This window comes from Cantharellus anzutake (genome assembly GCF_015039405.1).
Source record: "Cantharellus anzutake strain C23 chromosome Unknown EI90scaffold_159, whole genome shotgun sequence".
Lineage (NCBI taxonomy): Eukaryota > Fungi > Basidiomycota > Agaricomycetes > Cantharellales > Hydnaceae > Cantharellus > Cantharellus anzutake.
Genome location: NW_024067109.1, coordinates 124049 through 140023, shown reverse-complemented (window position 1 = coordinate 140023; position 15975 = coordinate 124049). Strand labels below are relative to the sequence as shown.

The 15975-nt window shown below is 49.0% G+C and overlaps 2 protein-coding genes across 2 annotated transcripts; one reads left to right on the top strand and one right to left on the bottom strand.

Annotated features, from left to right (window-relative positions):
* Positions 1-774: 774 nt before the first annotated feature.
* On the bottom strand, positions 775-2265 carry EI90DRAFT_3091230 (uncharacterized protein). Its single transcript, XM_039062378.1, has one exon. It carries the CDS (start codon positions 2019-2021, stop codon positions 837-839), a length of 1185 nt encoding a protein of 394 aa, XP_038908433.1. The 5' UTR covers positions 2022-2265; the 3' UTR covers positions 775-836.
* A 360-nt stretch (positions 2266-2625) lies between these two features.
* Positions 2626-5079, top strand: EI90DRAFT_3179517 (uncharacterized protein; the record flags this gene model as incomplete). Its single annotated transcript, XM_039066360.1, has 8 exons — positions 2626-2915; positions 2947-2979; positions 3058-3418; positions 3659-3873; positions 3933-4135; positions 4215-4561; positions 4619-4843; positions 4901-5079. Exons 1-8 carry the CDS (start codon positions 2658-2660, stop codon positions 5077-5079), a joined length of 1821 nt encoding a protein of 606 aa, XP_038908432.1. The 5' UTR covers positions 2626-2657.
* Between the last annotated feature and the right edge of the window lie 10896 nt (positions 5080-15975).

Below are 15975 nucleotides of genomic sequence, written 5' to 3'. Positions count from 1 at the left end.
CCGTTGGATAGTTTTCCTTTAGAGTCCTTGCACGATGATGCGCGAGCGCGAGCATGTTATTAAGAATTAAAAATGCCCTGATATTGGGCCCAGGCCACCTGAGGTCAAATTATTCTAGAGCGTGCAGATGTGTCAGCCGAGGCTGCGAGGGCAAGGATCGGATGGAGTACATGAATCAACAGCCACCCCAGGCTGATGCTGGTGCGTTGAGGATCCTGATGTGTCAACACAATAAGCCTGATTCTGGAATGAAGTCGTCGAGAACCACACCGTTACTGTGGGTGGGAGGTTCTCTTTGGGTTTCCAACTTTCGCTGGCCACAGGTTTCGGTGCAACCAGGCTGGGATGCGGAACGAGGTACTCTTCGAGCCTCATAAATTCGTGGGCTAAGTCGGGACAGGGTCGCCCATACGTTGGCGTTATTCAACGCGATGCAAAGACCTCCACTCTTGGCTCCATATCTCGTGAGTATTAGTGAGGATCTTCACTAAACGCTCGCACGGACACATATCTAGCACTTACACTACGTCGGTCTTTTTGTTACGTTACTTATGTGCAGCTGAGGATGAACGCTTGGTGAAACGATAGAACTAGGAAAGGAAATATCGATTTTTAGTGCGTTCAAAGAAGTGATAACGGAAAATTTGACTCAGTCGATACGGAGTGAAAGTGAATTGAGGAACTATAAAAAGAGCAAAATCAAAAAATCTCTGTGGTCGCAACACTAATTTTGTCTGACCCAGGACTAAATGACAGTACAAGGTAGGTAGATTGCCCCCCTCTGATAGTGGATAGAACGAGCGCGCAAGGTAAATACGCAATTGACTACGGACATCCTAAATGACTTGGCTAAGATCAACAACAATTGGAGCTGTCTGCCAGCCTTGGAAGAGAATTCGAGTCCCATCTTGGCTGGACCGAGGGCTGTACAAAAAGATAGGATCAGACGGCACTCGATCACCATACCAAGCGCCTAGACCTTTGGCATGAGAAGAAACAACTGGTCGATACTCCTTGGGAATAACGAATTCTAATTTTCCATTGAAGAACATTGGTAGCCCAGTGCGTTTTATACCGGTTCCGAACAGTGGGGTTCGTCCTGCAGCGAATGAACGGATGTCAGACTCCCGCCGCAACCCCTCCTCCTCCTCCTTCGTGCTTTGTGAGATAACATAAAATGGACACTTGATCCAGGACTCATCCAAGTTATCCACCGCATCTGTTTTGGAACTTTGATGGCTATCTGTCACTCCATGTTTTCCCGAGGAAAGGGTAGGTTGAGGAGATACAGGATCAGGGATGTGGTAAGAGCAGGCAAGGGGAACAGCGGGATTCATAATCCAAAATTTGAAATCCGTCACACAATAACGCGCAATGAGCTCACCCAAATCTGTCGACCAGGTGAAAGCACTGAGCCCATCAAAAGCGCCAATAAAACGTGCTCCCGGAGAAAATCCAAGCGTGCGACGATGAGGAATAGCAGGCTTGTGGCGGTGAATAATGGCAAGAGAGTCGGACTCGGGAGGAGAAGCAAGGAGCTGCATGTGTGGGTCGCCCAAAATGGATATGAGAGTCATGTTGTCGTACCAAGAGTTATCAGTGTCCCGTGGAACCCGTATGATAAATAATCCATTGTCTGATACTCGAGTTACAGCAGGAAGAGGACCATTGGGAAGAGTCCCAAGATTAATGGGGGTCGTATCATGGCTAAGGATGGTGACGTTCCCTTCATTGTCCTCAGCAGCAACCCGGTGGCTGCCGTGGACAAATTCAATCCAGACTGGATGGTTGGGTGGATCGAGCTGGAATCGGGAAATCGTGCACTGATGGTCGATATCGGCAAGCTCGATGACACCACTACCAAAACCGAGAGCTATATGATGACCATCGAGGGAGAGTGCTGCACATGTCACAATACCATTACGAACATCAGAGTCGTTGAATTGGGCATCATAATCAATCTCAACACCCCAACTATCAGCCTCCTCTGACGAATCAGGTAGCTTCGCCTCCATGACCATTCGAGCATGGAGTAAATCCTCACTCAATGGGATTCTGCGCCCGGAAAACTCGCCGGAAATGGTGAAGATCCGGACAGGATCGGAGAGGTGGCCATGCAGTTTGTACAAAGGTGATGAGGATGGGGTGAAAGGAAGGGTCGATCGATGAAGGTGCCATGGTGACCAGGAAGTTACACTATATCCTGGATCCTTCCAGCCGGCATTGTCCCGTTTGGAGGGAATGCATGTGGTCGCGTGATATATGAGTGATGGGGTATGAATGTGGTCAAACGGCGGTAGCACTGCCACCGCGCTTTAGGCTGACCGCATGCAGGCCTTCCGCAGATCCCGCTGTTTGGCTCATTGAAAGTAAAGTAATATGAGATTGCTAGCGAAGCGGGGCAACTCAGTCTCAAGCAAATAATGCGAAAGAGAACTGAGGGAAAAAGTGATTCAAAGAGCGGTAATTCCCATGTAGTTTGGGAGCGGGATAGTCCGAAATGAATACAAAAGAATGAATAAATAGATGTGGCTGGCCGGGCGAGTTCCTCGCTCGGCCGTGGGAATGTGGCTGTACGAAAACTCGCACGGCCGCGCTAGCGCGCTGTTTTCCAACAGAAAGATGTTCCCCACGGCAGATGGCCTGTATCAACTCACATGAGCAGGACTCAGGAGCAATATTGTGCGCACACAGAATATTTTCATCGAATCCCCGACATTCTCAGAATACAAATGTCGGCTTTGATCGTCGCCTACCAAATTTCCCGGGCGCCACCTAGAACTTCTACCCAGGGCACTGAACACTCCAGGCAAGTCAAACGGGGAGCTGGGGTGGAAATCGGCTACTGGATGGTTCCGGATGGATGTGGCCCACATAATGGGCAGGGATGGGCAGAATGGCAAATACTTTATTTGGTGTTTGTGTCTACAATGTTGCAGTATACAGGGTGTATTGAACGGGGCAGGAGAGGGTGAAACGGTGGGGATACAGGCAGCTACCTTTATGTTTGTTCAGCTTGATTAATTTGATGGATCGGATGCAATTTTGACCTAGCAGCCACTAAGACAAGAGATCACCAGAATGTCCTCCCCCTTGCAGAATGCGTCTTCTAGCACATTTGACACGTCAATCCTCACCCTTCAGGCCGACTTATCCAGTGGCCTCACCCTTTTGACAACAGCTCCCACTGCCAATGAATTCCTCAGAGCTACAGAGGGTCCATTTGCGGAGTTGAAAGAGCTAGTTATGCAGCATACTTCAATTGCAAACAGACCACGATTTCAACCCCTTGCCCCCCCGGAGAAAATTTTGAAGGAGATTGTGCAGAAGATATGGGGTCATTCATCTGTTCAGACAGTTGATGATATTGGCGAGATTCTAGAGAATGGACACGTCACAGATGATTTGAGCCTTGAAGGTACATTTGTACCTATTGGAATGTTTAAAAACACTTAGAAGCCACTGCACAGTTTTTTTGGAAGCTTGCATCGCAGGCTATGCCAAGAAAAGGGAGAGGTCACCCCAAGAAGTCATGAAACGTTTCCGATTACACAATCCTTCCGAAGCGGGCCAAACGGCCTGGCAGGCATGGCTCAAGCTTCACCATAAGTCTAGCCATAATACTTGCAGCCCATATTCGGGACTAATTGTTTCCCAGCTGGAATTGATAGTCAAGAGGCTGCAAGGCTGCGTAAATCACACCAAGAAGCTGTTGAGAAGCACTACCCTGATTGCGCGGCAGAGGCGAATGCATTTTACGAAAAAGTCCTGATACATTGTGGAGACATTGTTTTGTCAAAGGATGAAAGGGATGCTAAACCCAACGAAGGCCTCTATCTGTTGCAGAAGGTAACCGGAAAGTACGCCGCTCAGGTACAGTGGACAGGATTCTAGGGACTACTAGATTTGGTTCAACTAAGGCTTTGCGGTAGCTTGCCGCACTCAGCACCATTCACCCCATTGGTGTGGCTGTAGTGGGATTCATAGCAGACGACACACTTTCCCCTCGAGACTCGACTATCGCTTTTACTAGCTCTCCGATGATCGCGGAAATGGTCAAAGCTATGGGCCTACCCCTTGCAGAGGATGCCGCATTGGCGATGAGAAACTTTTACGATGGAATAAAGGCATTCAGGTACGGGTTTATGTTTAGAAGGTACTGTTGGCTTACTTGTATCCCCCTCAGCCCATATCAACCTGACGCCATCAAACAGAGGTATGAGTGACTTCTCCTCGCAGTCTGCACAGGCTGAAATTGCTGCAGAGACTTCCTTCATCATCTTGGAGCATTTAACAACTCCTACCAGTGAGGTGTTTGGGGCCTCTGGTCTCATGAAGTCCATTGTGATGCAGGCGAAGCAAAGCGTCCATTTCAGTGATGATCTGGACCGATATTTGGGTAACACTACTGTGAAATCAGAGGTTGAGTGTGATGCAGAGGATGTGGATTATCACACACCTTTATTGAAGATGAAGGAAGGCCTGAGCACTATAGACCGGGCATATGGGGCGCATACCGTTCGCCGCACTGATTGTGCTGGGAAGCTCAAAGCCATGATTCGTATGTCCTACTTTTGCAGCACTATCCGCTTTGCTCATTGGTGATGTCTACTTGTAGAGGAGGCGACAGGCATAATGGACCTTGGGCACAACTGGAGAGGCGTCAACATACTTCTGTTCTTGCTTGAACACCGTCTCCGTTTTGCTGGTTGGCATCGCAGTGTTCGACGCCTAAACAGAGGGCTTCCGTGTGATTGGACCCCACGTGAAACTGCACGGTGCATGTTACAGTTCGATCATGAGGATCCGGTGCAGACCTTAAGGGTGGAACACATGACAGATGGTACGGTGAATGTCAATGAAACTCAAAAGGCATGACTGATGGGTATGGGCTTACCAGATGAGTACCTGAAGCGTGAGGTGTTACACTATGCACCGGATGGGAACGGCAACATCAGTAAATATGCATTACCTCAAAATGAAGTAAGGAGAGCAGTTGGGAAAACGGCCATCATCCTGGCATCATCCCACAAACGTAAGGGAAGCACCCCAGACCCTACCACTGTGTCTATGGAATGAGGTTCAATTGGAGACGGCACAATACCCACCCCATCTCCTAAGCGAATCAAAAGGGGGTCTAGAGCCACGCGTATGCGCACCTCAACCAAACGTCCTCGTGCAACACCTAGGGCCAAGAAACAGGCAAGGAAGACTGCCCTACTTGAGTGCGAGGTGTCGGGTCCACAGGATGAGGGAACAGTGCCTGAAACACCGCCCAAACACTTGCCTGAACTGAGCACGTCTTCCTCGCCAGTAAAAATGGAGGTGATAGACCTAGCTGGATCTCCGCAGGCCGCACATCAAGCCCCCTGGCATGAATGTGGGCTGCAACTCCCTGATGAACCGGAAAACGATGTCTTCACAGCACAGGCCAGTAAAACGAATATGGAGCCGCCTACGCCAATGGTCATCCCGCCTATTAGGTTAATCCATCCAACGCTGCACAGTACTCCCATCAAAGTTCAAGAGGCACCAAAGATCATAAATACTGGAAGCGCGCACCTCACTGTGAACGAAGGGACAGTGGCTAGTACTCCTGTTGGGGTTCGAGAGGTGTCAAGGATCATAAATAACGGAGGCACACACCTTGCTGTGAATGGAGGGACAGCAGCTCGTGAACCATCGGAGGCACCATCTTCAACAACGAGCATGAGTGGTGAGGTTCCTACCTTTGATGCCTTCTTCAAGTGTGCACGCCACTCAGTGTGGCGGAGCGCACGGAGAATCCTTCCAGGCCTTCGTTTGCGGGCGCTAGCGGCGGAAGATGTTGAACTCCTTGTGAGGATTGACATCGTCGCCCAGTATGTTGAGAGGCGGGAGCCACCTCCCAATGTCTTGAACATTGGGCAACACTGGAGAATGGTTCACACTGCTGGACAGGAGCTTTGCAAAAGGGGTGCCGATGGCGGGGGCGTTGCAATGCAGGTGTTACAGTTGCTTGATGAGATCGAGGCTGGCGAGGAGGAAGACATTATCAATATGTGGGCCTACATGTTGCCAGAGTAATAGATTGTATTTTCGAAGTTATTTACAATAAACACGCTGTTATAGAACCCAACCCATGGGCTGAGCAACAGGTAATGGGAGTAGGGCAGCTTGCAGGTTTTAGCGTACATAGGAAACGGCCACAGACGGCCACTGCGTCTACAACTGGAAATGGGAGTGTAATTCTTCCACAGTCGGCCTGTTTGGGGGAGCAGGAGGGCTCTCTGCCACTTTAAGTGCAAAGAGGCCAGTTTTGGGCTGCCAGCGAATAGACTCAAACTCATCTTGAGGCGGGTTTCCTGACCTCTTCAACATCTCCGTTGTTCGAAGTTCGATGCCCTCAAAAAGGTGCCCTGCAGAATCGGCAATGAAACAAACAACACGGGGGTAGATAGAACCTTCCGCAGGGTAGATCCTTTGGCGGAATGCATGCTTGAAGCGGCGAAGGCGACAAAGGATGAGGCAGAAACGAAGGAGACCTAGATATTCCTCTTCACTCAACTCGAGGGGCCTACGCAGGCACATTTTTTCAAGCACATCAGATCTGAACGTCACCTCAATCACGTTGAACAATATGCGTCCTGAGTTGGTTGTCGTCGTCATGATCTGGAAGCGATTGTATTCAAAGAGGTCCTGTGAGTAGATCCGGGCCCAGAGTTTGGCTATCTCACTAGGCATGGTGTCTGGACCTTGAGGGATGAGAGGGGCTGGTGCACGATCCAGGAGAGTCATGACTGTGGTCTTGTCAAACCCACGAGAAAGGGTCTCGCTGATATATCCAAGCTCATAGACACCGGTGTACCCGCTTGGCATATAGTCCTCCATTTCAATATCTTTGAGAACAGCATCGGGGTATCTTGCTTGGAGGTATCGCTTGAGGCTTTGAGCTCCCTCCTGTGTCTTGCAGAGCAAGTTAAGACAGTGAGTCGTACCAGCCCGGCCAACAACTTCCTGGTTCACAGTGCGGTCACATACTTCTCGATACGCAAGAACGCCCTGCCGCTTGACAGCCTCCAAATCATCGCGCAGCTCCACTGCCGGACCTGACAGCCGTATGGATGTGCCTAGCCACACATCAGGGGTACGATGGCCCTCCTTAGTAGCGCTAGGCGGGACGATACAAGGTATGGATTGAAATGACAGCAGAAGAGGATGATGAGGTTGGTAGTACGAGAAAGGGATTCTGACAAACCCTTCAGTGGAGCATGGGCGCCGATGGGGAACGGGACTCTCATGGTCTTCCATTTTGTTCCCTCCAAGGCCGCACTAGAATGCAGGCCTTCCTCGTATTTCAAGTCTACCCAGACTCCTTGCAGCACGCTCTTCACCTTGGCAGAGAAGTCCTTGAATGGGATAGGAACCCCTCAGGGGCAAGCGCTGTGAGACATTGCTCCATCACAAAGAGCTGAGCAGAAAAATCATTTGATGGAGCTGCGAGCAGGGTTTGCTGCGGCGGACGGTGTTGTGGGGACAACTCCGTGTACCGCAAAAAGTCGGATTCTGCGGAATTTGGTCACTAACACGCAGTACATATCCGCTGACGCTCCCGATACTCATTCTATCACTATCCAACACTCCATACACTCACTCCATATTTTTCCTTATTTTCCCCATCATTCCCGACAGCCCCAAGCCAAATTCCCACGCCCAACCACGCCGCCAATTTCACCCCCTCTCCACATCTCAAGAACCACTGCACCAAATGGGATGAATAAGGGCTCGTTGGAAAGCTGGAGACGAGGAGGTTGCTGACGGGAGGATAGGCGGGTGCTGTGGCGAACTGTTGCGGAGTTAATCTTCACAATTCCCATTTCGGACCCGTTGTCACATTTTCCCCATTCACTCATATTTCTTTTATTGTTTCTTTGTTCCCAATTGGATATTCATCATTTACGGTTGCCTAACGGCCCGTTTACATTCCCCCAGTCCATTCATTTCATTTCCAACATATATAAACTAGATAACAGCTTGTACATAACAAGTTAGTATTGAATAGACCCGTGAAGGGACAAGCAGAAGTTGCATCCAAGTGGCAAAGACGCCATCCACGACCCTAACGCCCCCTCTGAGCTAGTTGCTCACGTCTAAGACCCCTCTTATCAGAATCCTCAGCCTTGACGTCCAAGAGAGACGTAGGTGAGTGTTTGTTTGAGGTTTTTGCAGACTCGGTAGCACCCACGGACCAAAACCCGGCCTCACGAACCACACCTGCGCACACTACCACCCTCCCCCTTCTCTCTGTCTCGAGTCTAGGTGATAGACCCGTTACAACGGGGCCACGCAATGATTTCTGTAACAGCAAAGTCAAATCCTATAGTGATGTCTCCCCTTGCAGCGCCTTGCAAATTCTTGGAGTGAGCGCGGCTCCGTATTTCCTGCTGAAGGGCATGTTCTGCTACCGAATCAAGCATGGGCAGACATGATCGAAAGACGGCGAAGCGGTTGTCACCATGTTCCACTCTCCAATGGGGAACTCCCCACCGTTCCAGAGTGAGAGCATATGCCTGGGCAGAGGCACTAAGGTTGGAGTCGTGGACCTCAGTACGGGTGCCGTCTGAACCATCAAAGATGGTCCTGATGGCCTCTTCCTGAAGCGGCCAGGTTGGAAGCTCGTTACCACCCAATATGGCACATGCATCAAGGGAAATAAGGAGGCAGTAGCGAAAATGCCCTCGTAGCTCTCCGATCCGGCGTTCAATCTCGCCAACCGTTTCATGGTGATAAGTCTCGGACTGCGCAATCATTCGGGCTTGGAGAAGCTTCTGAAGATAGGCTTCCGATTCAGGCTTCAGTATCGCCATGGTTTCACGGTGTTTGGGGAGGATCTCGGCGCGGCAGAGATGAGAGACGGTGCTCTGGACATGGCGAAGAAGTTGACTCAGCACAGACTGCATGCCTATGATCCGTTCCCTCCACTCAGACGTTGGGAGCCAATTCAGATTATCAGCAGAACGTTGCAAGTCAATGTTAAGGATCGGCGCTTCGATATAACGAAATGGGGGGTGGCACTCAATGAGCGTGAGGTGTGGACAAAGCGGGTCGAAGCTGACTGGTCTCTGGCAAAAGTCCACGAACTCCCGATACTTCAGAGAAGTGTTTAAGACACTTGTTCTTGCTGGAGGGGTGGCATCAACCTAGGAAGCATATGTTCCATTGTAAGGACAAACATCACGGGTATTTACTGCCACGATGCGGATTGCTGTCTGACGGTAAGCTCGCTTGACAGCGGATTCTGAGGTAACCTTACGTGTTAGACTGGAATGGCCTGATAAATGAAAACGGTATACCACTTACGAGATAGCCCTTCCCTCCATTTTCGAACATGGTCTGCAGCCTCGGGAGTGGGGGAAAGGGGCCGAATGGGTAGAGGGGGGGCTCCTGTCGATATCATCACGTAGTGTGAGAATGGCAAATAGAACGCCGTAATATACTGTGCATACCTCGAATAATCATAGCTTCTTTCAGCAAGGACATCGTACCCCCTTCCTGCGCCATGATCTGTTCGACTGAGGTGAACGATGCGACATCTGAGGCTGGTGCTCTTGGTCTCGGCGGTGGCTCAAAGGAGGATGGCAGGGGTGGACGAGAGGGTGGGAATCCTGACGTGTATTGGGAGAAAGGGGCTGAGGTATGGGCTAGGTTGAACTGTACATCTTCCCCGACTGGAGGTGAACGAGGGCGATGCCGTTCTGGGGGATAACGAGGTGCTCTTGCACCTGACAGCAGCTTATCAGAGGATGGCAGGGGAGGAGGACGAGAGCGTAGGTTTTCTGACCAGTTAAGGGGGGTCGGGATGGAGGTGTGGCCTGATGGCATTCTGGCTTGGTGGAACCGGACATCTTCCGTGCCTGGAGATGAAAGATGGCGATGGTGTTCAAGTGCATGTGGAGACTCTGCACGATGGCGTCTAAGGCCCCCCGATCCTGAATGGCCCGAGAAGCGAGAGGAATGATGAGAGAATTCCTCGGATGAAGACACCGGACGCGGAGGCCAGGGGCTTTGATGAACTGGATGTTGCTCCACCGCTCGCAGGTCGTGCGGATGGTAAGAGCTTTGTACATGCTCTGGTGATCTGCTTCTTCGTGCAGGTGAGCGTTGACGTGAGGAACGGCCTCGCTGATGCCATTGATGTGTGAGGCTCGTGCTCTGAGAGGGGACTCGTGGATGCGGCAAACGCTTCTTAATGGACCTCCTGCAGCGCTGAGAGGCGTGTGACGCTGATGGCACATCGGAATCATCCCTTTCCGAGGCTAATGTGGAGGCCCCCCACCTTCCGCTCTCCCACTCATTGTCACTGAGGAATTCTTCTGGTTCAGAGGAGGCCCCATCGTCGTCCTCTGGAAAGCGAAACGGCACATGAAATCCCACTCGGATATGTCCATCCGCTGTGAAAGTGCAAAGGGAAAGGAGGCGAACTGCTCCAGGAGGGTAGGTTGGCCCCGCGGGCTTGGAACGGTTGCGATATTGGATGTCGTTAAACATGATAGCCAGCTCGTGCACCAGACCGATTGGTCCTGATGTTACGGGGTCCACATTCTGTATGAGATGCTGTTCCCAGTGCTGCATGCAGACACATTCTGCAATGCCCTGGCTAGTGCCCTTTGTTGCTTTCTTCATCGACTTGGTCCACTCCGACAGTCTCACCCTCTTGAGGGAGACTTCACCCAATGTCTTTCCAACTGTCCACCCAGATTTGGTGTCAGAGTAGGTAAACGGTATAGGCTCGGGCGATAGGATAGGTGGCGGCATGGGATGGACAAAACACCGCAAGTACCGTCGTGCATCATGGGGAAATTGGTGATATTGCAGAGGGGCAATTTCAGGGTCATTCTGGTGACATGAGTTAATGGCATTTTGAAGCCATGGGTGGGAAATGAGGCATTCAGATGGAATGACGTATACTTCGAATGCAGTGTAGTAATAATGGATCGAGTACGGTGAATCCAGCTTGCACCCCTGAAACGTTCCATCCAGTGAGTGATCCACACCGGGGCTAACTACCTCCTCTACGATCGGAATCCGTTCCTGTCCTGAAAGGAAGCGGGAGGGACGTAGGGGGCCGTCCTGTGAGGGTAGTTCAAGTGCACGAATATGAAAAACGCCCTGACGGTTTATCTTCCAGCCTTGATGAAGACGAACAGCATTGGGAACAGGAATGGGGGATGACGTGGCAGAGTCAAGGCTCATATGCACAAACGGGAATGCCATATAACAAGAGGAGGGGGGAGATGGTAGTGAGAAGCCCAATTGCAAACCAAGCCTAATAAGATTTAGTATTAGCGAAGGATGGCGGGCGAAGCAGAGGCAAAGGCAACAAGCACTAGAGTGGAACAACGAGAACTATCGCACCTCGTGCAGCAGCGTGGAGGAGGGGGTGAATACGATGGTGACTAGGCCAATCGTGTAGAAAGCCTGCGGGCTCGTATCGGTACTTCGACGATATCCAGTGCGTCGAGCGAAGCAGGGGCGATATAGTGAAATGACGAAACCTATTCCACCCGGCACAGCAGTGTGTAAGCACCCCGCACGACCTGAGTGGTTGGAGACTGCATTGAAAGCTGGGTGTGGCCTAGCAGCGGGCTTTGCCCTAGGATGCCGAACAAAGGGAGGTAAAGGCGACTAACGCAGTCGAAAGATCTTTCGCACCCTGGTACAGCAGCGTGTAAACACCCCGCACGACCTGAGTGCCTGGGGGCGTTTGGTATCTCTGTAATAGCAGCGAGTCACTAGAACACTCTGCTTTCCACAAATGCCAAATGCCACTGAATTGAACGGCCCAGCATGATGTGGGGTGTGACGCCTCTGTTTCGAACGGAAACTGTAGAATAGATTAAGTAAAATTGTTACCTACTTGACAATGCGGTTATACGCCTGGTCCACTAAGACCTGGGACCCTCTGATCGACGAGAGGTGTGCGACACTGGGCAGGGTGGCGGAGCTACGAAGAGGGTATCGATGAGATCAATGATCGAACGGTGCTGGTATGCAGGCTAACCACAAAGCGGCACTTACGTTTACGATGATTGGCTGCCACTCCCACGCTGTCTGAATCGAGCTGCCCGTAGTTCGACGTCCGGTTTCAAAGTGCCAAGTTTTGGGGCTGCGTTCGATATTCCAAATGTGGCAAGTATAGAAGTCGAGGAAGGTTAACAATCCTGAAGATGGAACTCTGAGGGAAGAAAGATGTGCATGCACTCACCTTTGATGATGAGGGAAAGGGGTGATGCGAAAGACGAATGACGTTGAAAATGAGTGGGTCCACTGGCTCGTGACCTTTGTTAAATTAATTGTGACATTGTCGTAAATAATCCAGGGGATACCTACCTCGTCTGATGGCACTTTAATAATATATTGGCGAAGTGGTGATAGTGATACGAGTGTCAGAAAAGATGGATGGTGTTGAAAACGGCACCGCTCGTGACCCTATTGAATTAATTGTGACATGGTCATGAATAATCCTGGCCACCACTCTTAACAAGGACGGATATGCGCTAGCCTTTTTCCAGGAAGAGAATAGTGGTACAAATGTTTGAAAAGATAAATGGTGGTGAAAATAGTGTTTGGTCTTGCGAGCTCGTGACCCTCATCGGTTGTCATGAATAACCGTGACTGTGGAGCTGTCATGAATAATCCTGAGGTGCAACCTGCCTTTTCTGATAGATCTTTAACCACTGATATGATGCACCATAGGACAAGAGCGCTGATATTGCGGGGAAACGGGGTCGCGGACGGCCCCGATTGTATGTAACACCTGATGAGCGCTGAGCGGCTAATACACTGCAACAACGCAACCGTCGTAGAAGACTCAAAGTGTAGGAGAAAACCATGAATCGAGCCAGAAATAGAGTGTAGGCTAACATGACATTAAATAAGAGAGCCAGGGCCTGTCTCAGATCCCCTGAATGCTACAACCAAGATATCCGCCACTCGTTCAATGGGAGCCCACAAACTTAACCGGTAAGACATCTCCCCATAATGATAATAGGCAAGACCAGATACTAAGGAGTACTGAGAAGACAGGCCAAACCGGCACCATATCCGGCACCGCAACAGGCACATTCAGGTAGGCTAGAGATGGATGACGAATTCGATCCATTTTCAGCTATGGAACGTTGGCCTGCCATTGGAGAATCCTCAAAGTGCCCCCACTGTGGCGTCAATATCGACGAATATGCAATATTGGCATCAAGATGCATGCAACTGGAGAACGAAGTTCATAGACTTCAAGCAGAGATCTAATTAGGCACCTGTGCCATTTAAGTTTGTTCTTAATATTTTGTACCTGTCCAGAAGTTACTCCCTCGAGTGTTTTTGCGGGGGAACCGAAATACATTGTTCTGACATATTTCAGCCTCATTGAATTACTATACATCGTGTGTGCAAACAGACAAGAGTTTCAGTCGGAACAGTGTGGCGAGAGCCGCAGCGCGGGTCGAGAACTTCATGCTTGAGCACGGGGATGTACAATGATGAAAGAAGAAAAGAGGGGAAGAACTAACCAGCATATCACGTGGTGAAAGGCGAAGTAGGAGAAAAGCAAGCCAAAAAAGAAACATGTTTTGGGCAAACAGGGGAAATACTAGAAGTAGATGTAAATTAGCACAATGAACATCAAAGAAAGAGGTAAAGCTGAAGCGCACAACGAACGGATGCGAGGGGTCTATTTGATAGGGTTTATCAAATAGGAGGTTCACCCTTTATCGTACTTTGTAAGTGAGGACGAATCACTTAGGTCATTTTACGGAAAGGACACCCTATGGAAAGCAGAGTCAATGCCCAGCACAAGAACATGAGAACACACTATCCGTCTCACAGGTTGACTGGCAGAGGACCTGCCACTAGCAAGCATGACAACAGAATCAAGGATGATGTATAGCAGGATAGTTTGTGGTGGAGCCACGAAGCTTTATTGGGATGAGGTTGAGCTTCTGAGCATTAGTTAGTGAACGTCGCTGAGGTTTGTCATCCTCTGAAGCACTTTCCTCATAAGATAACAGGTTGTCACTGGGGTAAATGTCTCAGACTGAAAAAGTGTCAGAGTCTTTCCATGCTCGTTGCTTCAGCTTGCGGAGGGGGCTTGTGATGGTGGGCGGTCCCTTGTTTGGGCGGAGCTATCCCAAAGATCGAAGGGCTCCAAATGATTTTGGCTCGATCCTGGTTATCCATATGCCTGGAGCACCTAAATTCGAAATGATCAGTCCTAAGGTTGGGATGGTTAGAGATGCCCTGTTCGTGATGATAAGTATAGGGTCTGCGCCTCTTTGTCAGCATCGTGATATCTGTCTTAAATGGTGAACCAACCCACATCGAATGCAGACGTCTTGACGAGGGGAAAGAAAGGAGGACGTGCTGGATGAAGAACAAGGAGCTTTCGAACTAGTTTGGAGCCTTCAAATGAGGTTACGTTGTGGAGGGAATCAGTAAGGGCTTACCGAGGAGTAACTTCGCCCTTCACGCACTTGGTGGTGTTAAACGGCTAAACTAGAGGTGGAGTGACAAGTTTGAGAGTGCAGACATTGAGCAGTGAAGGAGAGAACGAAGGAAGGTCAGTTGGGAGGTTCAAACGAGACCACCACCAAGCTGTTCCCTGGTTCTTTAGTTAGGATGGGGAAGTGTACTAGTGTTATTTATTGTAAATAAAGTACCAATCCGAGTGTTTTGGCTAATTCTATTTTTATGGGTTAGTTTTAAAGTTCCTGGGAATTGACTTACAGATAAACCGAGCCCTGCGGAGCTGTTTCTTTATTGAAATTTATTAATTTGTCTAGGTGTAATTCTGTGTAGCGTTGTTTAATTTGGATTTAAACTTGAATTTAATCTTCTACTTGGTGAAGTTTCAAAGATTCTATTCAGTTAATGAATTTGGATGGTGTCTGGAGTGTCCCTTGAGTTCGTTTTATTTTTGTCTTTATTTTATCGCTTGTTTTAACAGTAGCAAAATAACTGTTTTGTGTTTACACTTTGAAATCTGGAGTGTTAACCAGCTCTCCTGTTGAAATATCTACTTAATATTTCTCTCCTTAATTGCTGCCTTTTACTACAGTGGCAATCTTAACTGTATATCACTTTTTCGCACTGGAGTGACAACCAGAAATGCTTGAGAAAAATAATACTCTATTTTCTTACTTCTCTGAGGGGGGCGAAAAGTCGCAGAAAGGGTCTCCCTTTTATACTCCTTGGGTCACCTTCCTTTTTCACGCTCTACCTTCTATTTACAGGATTTATTTACAGTGTATTTTTCTCAAACTGAATAAAAAGTGAAATTTTCACGCTATAGTTCCACTGCGCTTTGCTGCGCTGAACTGCGGCTCTACTGCGGTCAGACTGCGCCTGGAATCCTTATTGTCCTTCCTCGCCTAAGCTATTTTAATGGTTAATTAGAATTTGTCTGCGCCACATTTGCCGCAGTTCCCTATTTCAAATTCCCCATATTTCCCATTAAGTTCGCTATGACTCAGTCATACTGAATTCAAACCTCGCATTACTATGCGTGCGACTGTGCTGAGACCTTCAGCTGATTTATTCCAATTTTATTTAGTGACATTTAGTTAAAATGAGACTGAAATGATAAATGAGTGAATTATTCAGGTTTAAAACTGAAAGAAAAAGTTGCTAGTAATCAAGAATTACTCAAACGAATGTGTTATAGCTCTCTACTTCATTAGAACATCGTTCCCTAAAATTCCCGCCATGGTCCGTCTTAGTTTAGTAGTTTTCGTGAATTTCGTTCATATTCCCTGATTCCCCTTTGTATTATCACATCCTAATCCTCCATATGTATTGTTCGTTGTTATAGTAGGTCGTCCTCGAAGATATCATATTTTTATGTATTTTATTTAGGGCTCTAGACCTCTTGAAGCTGTCTTCCCGCGTGTTTTCAGGTTTCTAACTTCATGTCCTTGTATCTCATTCATTTCTGGATGTTTTCTC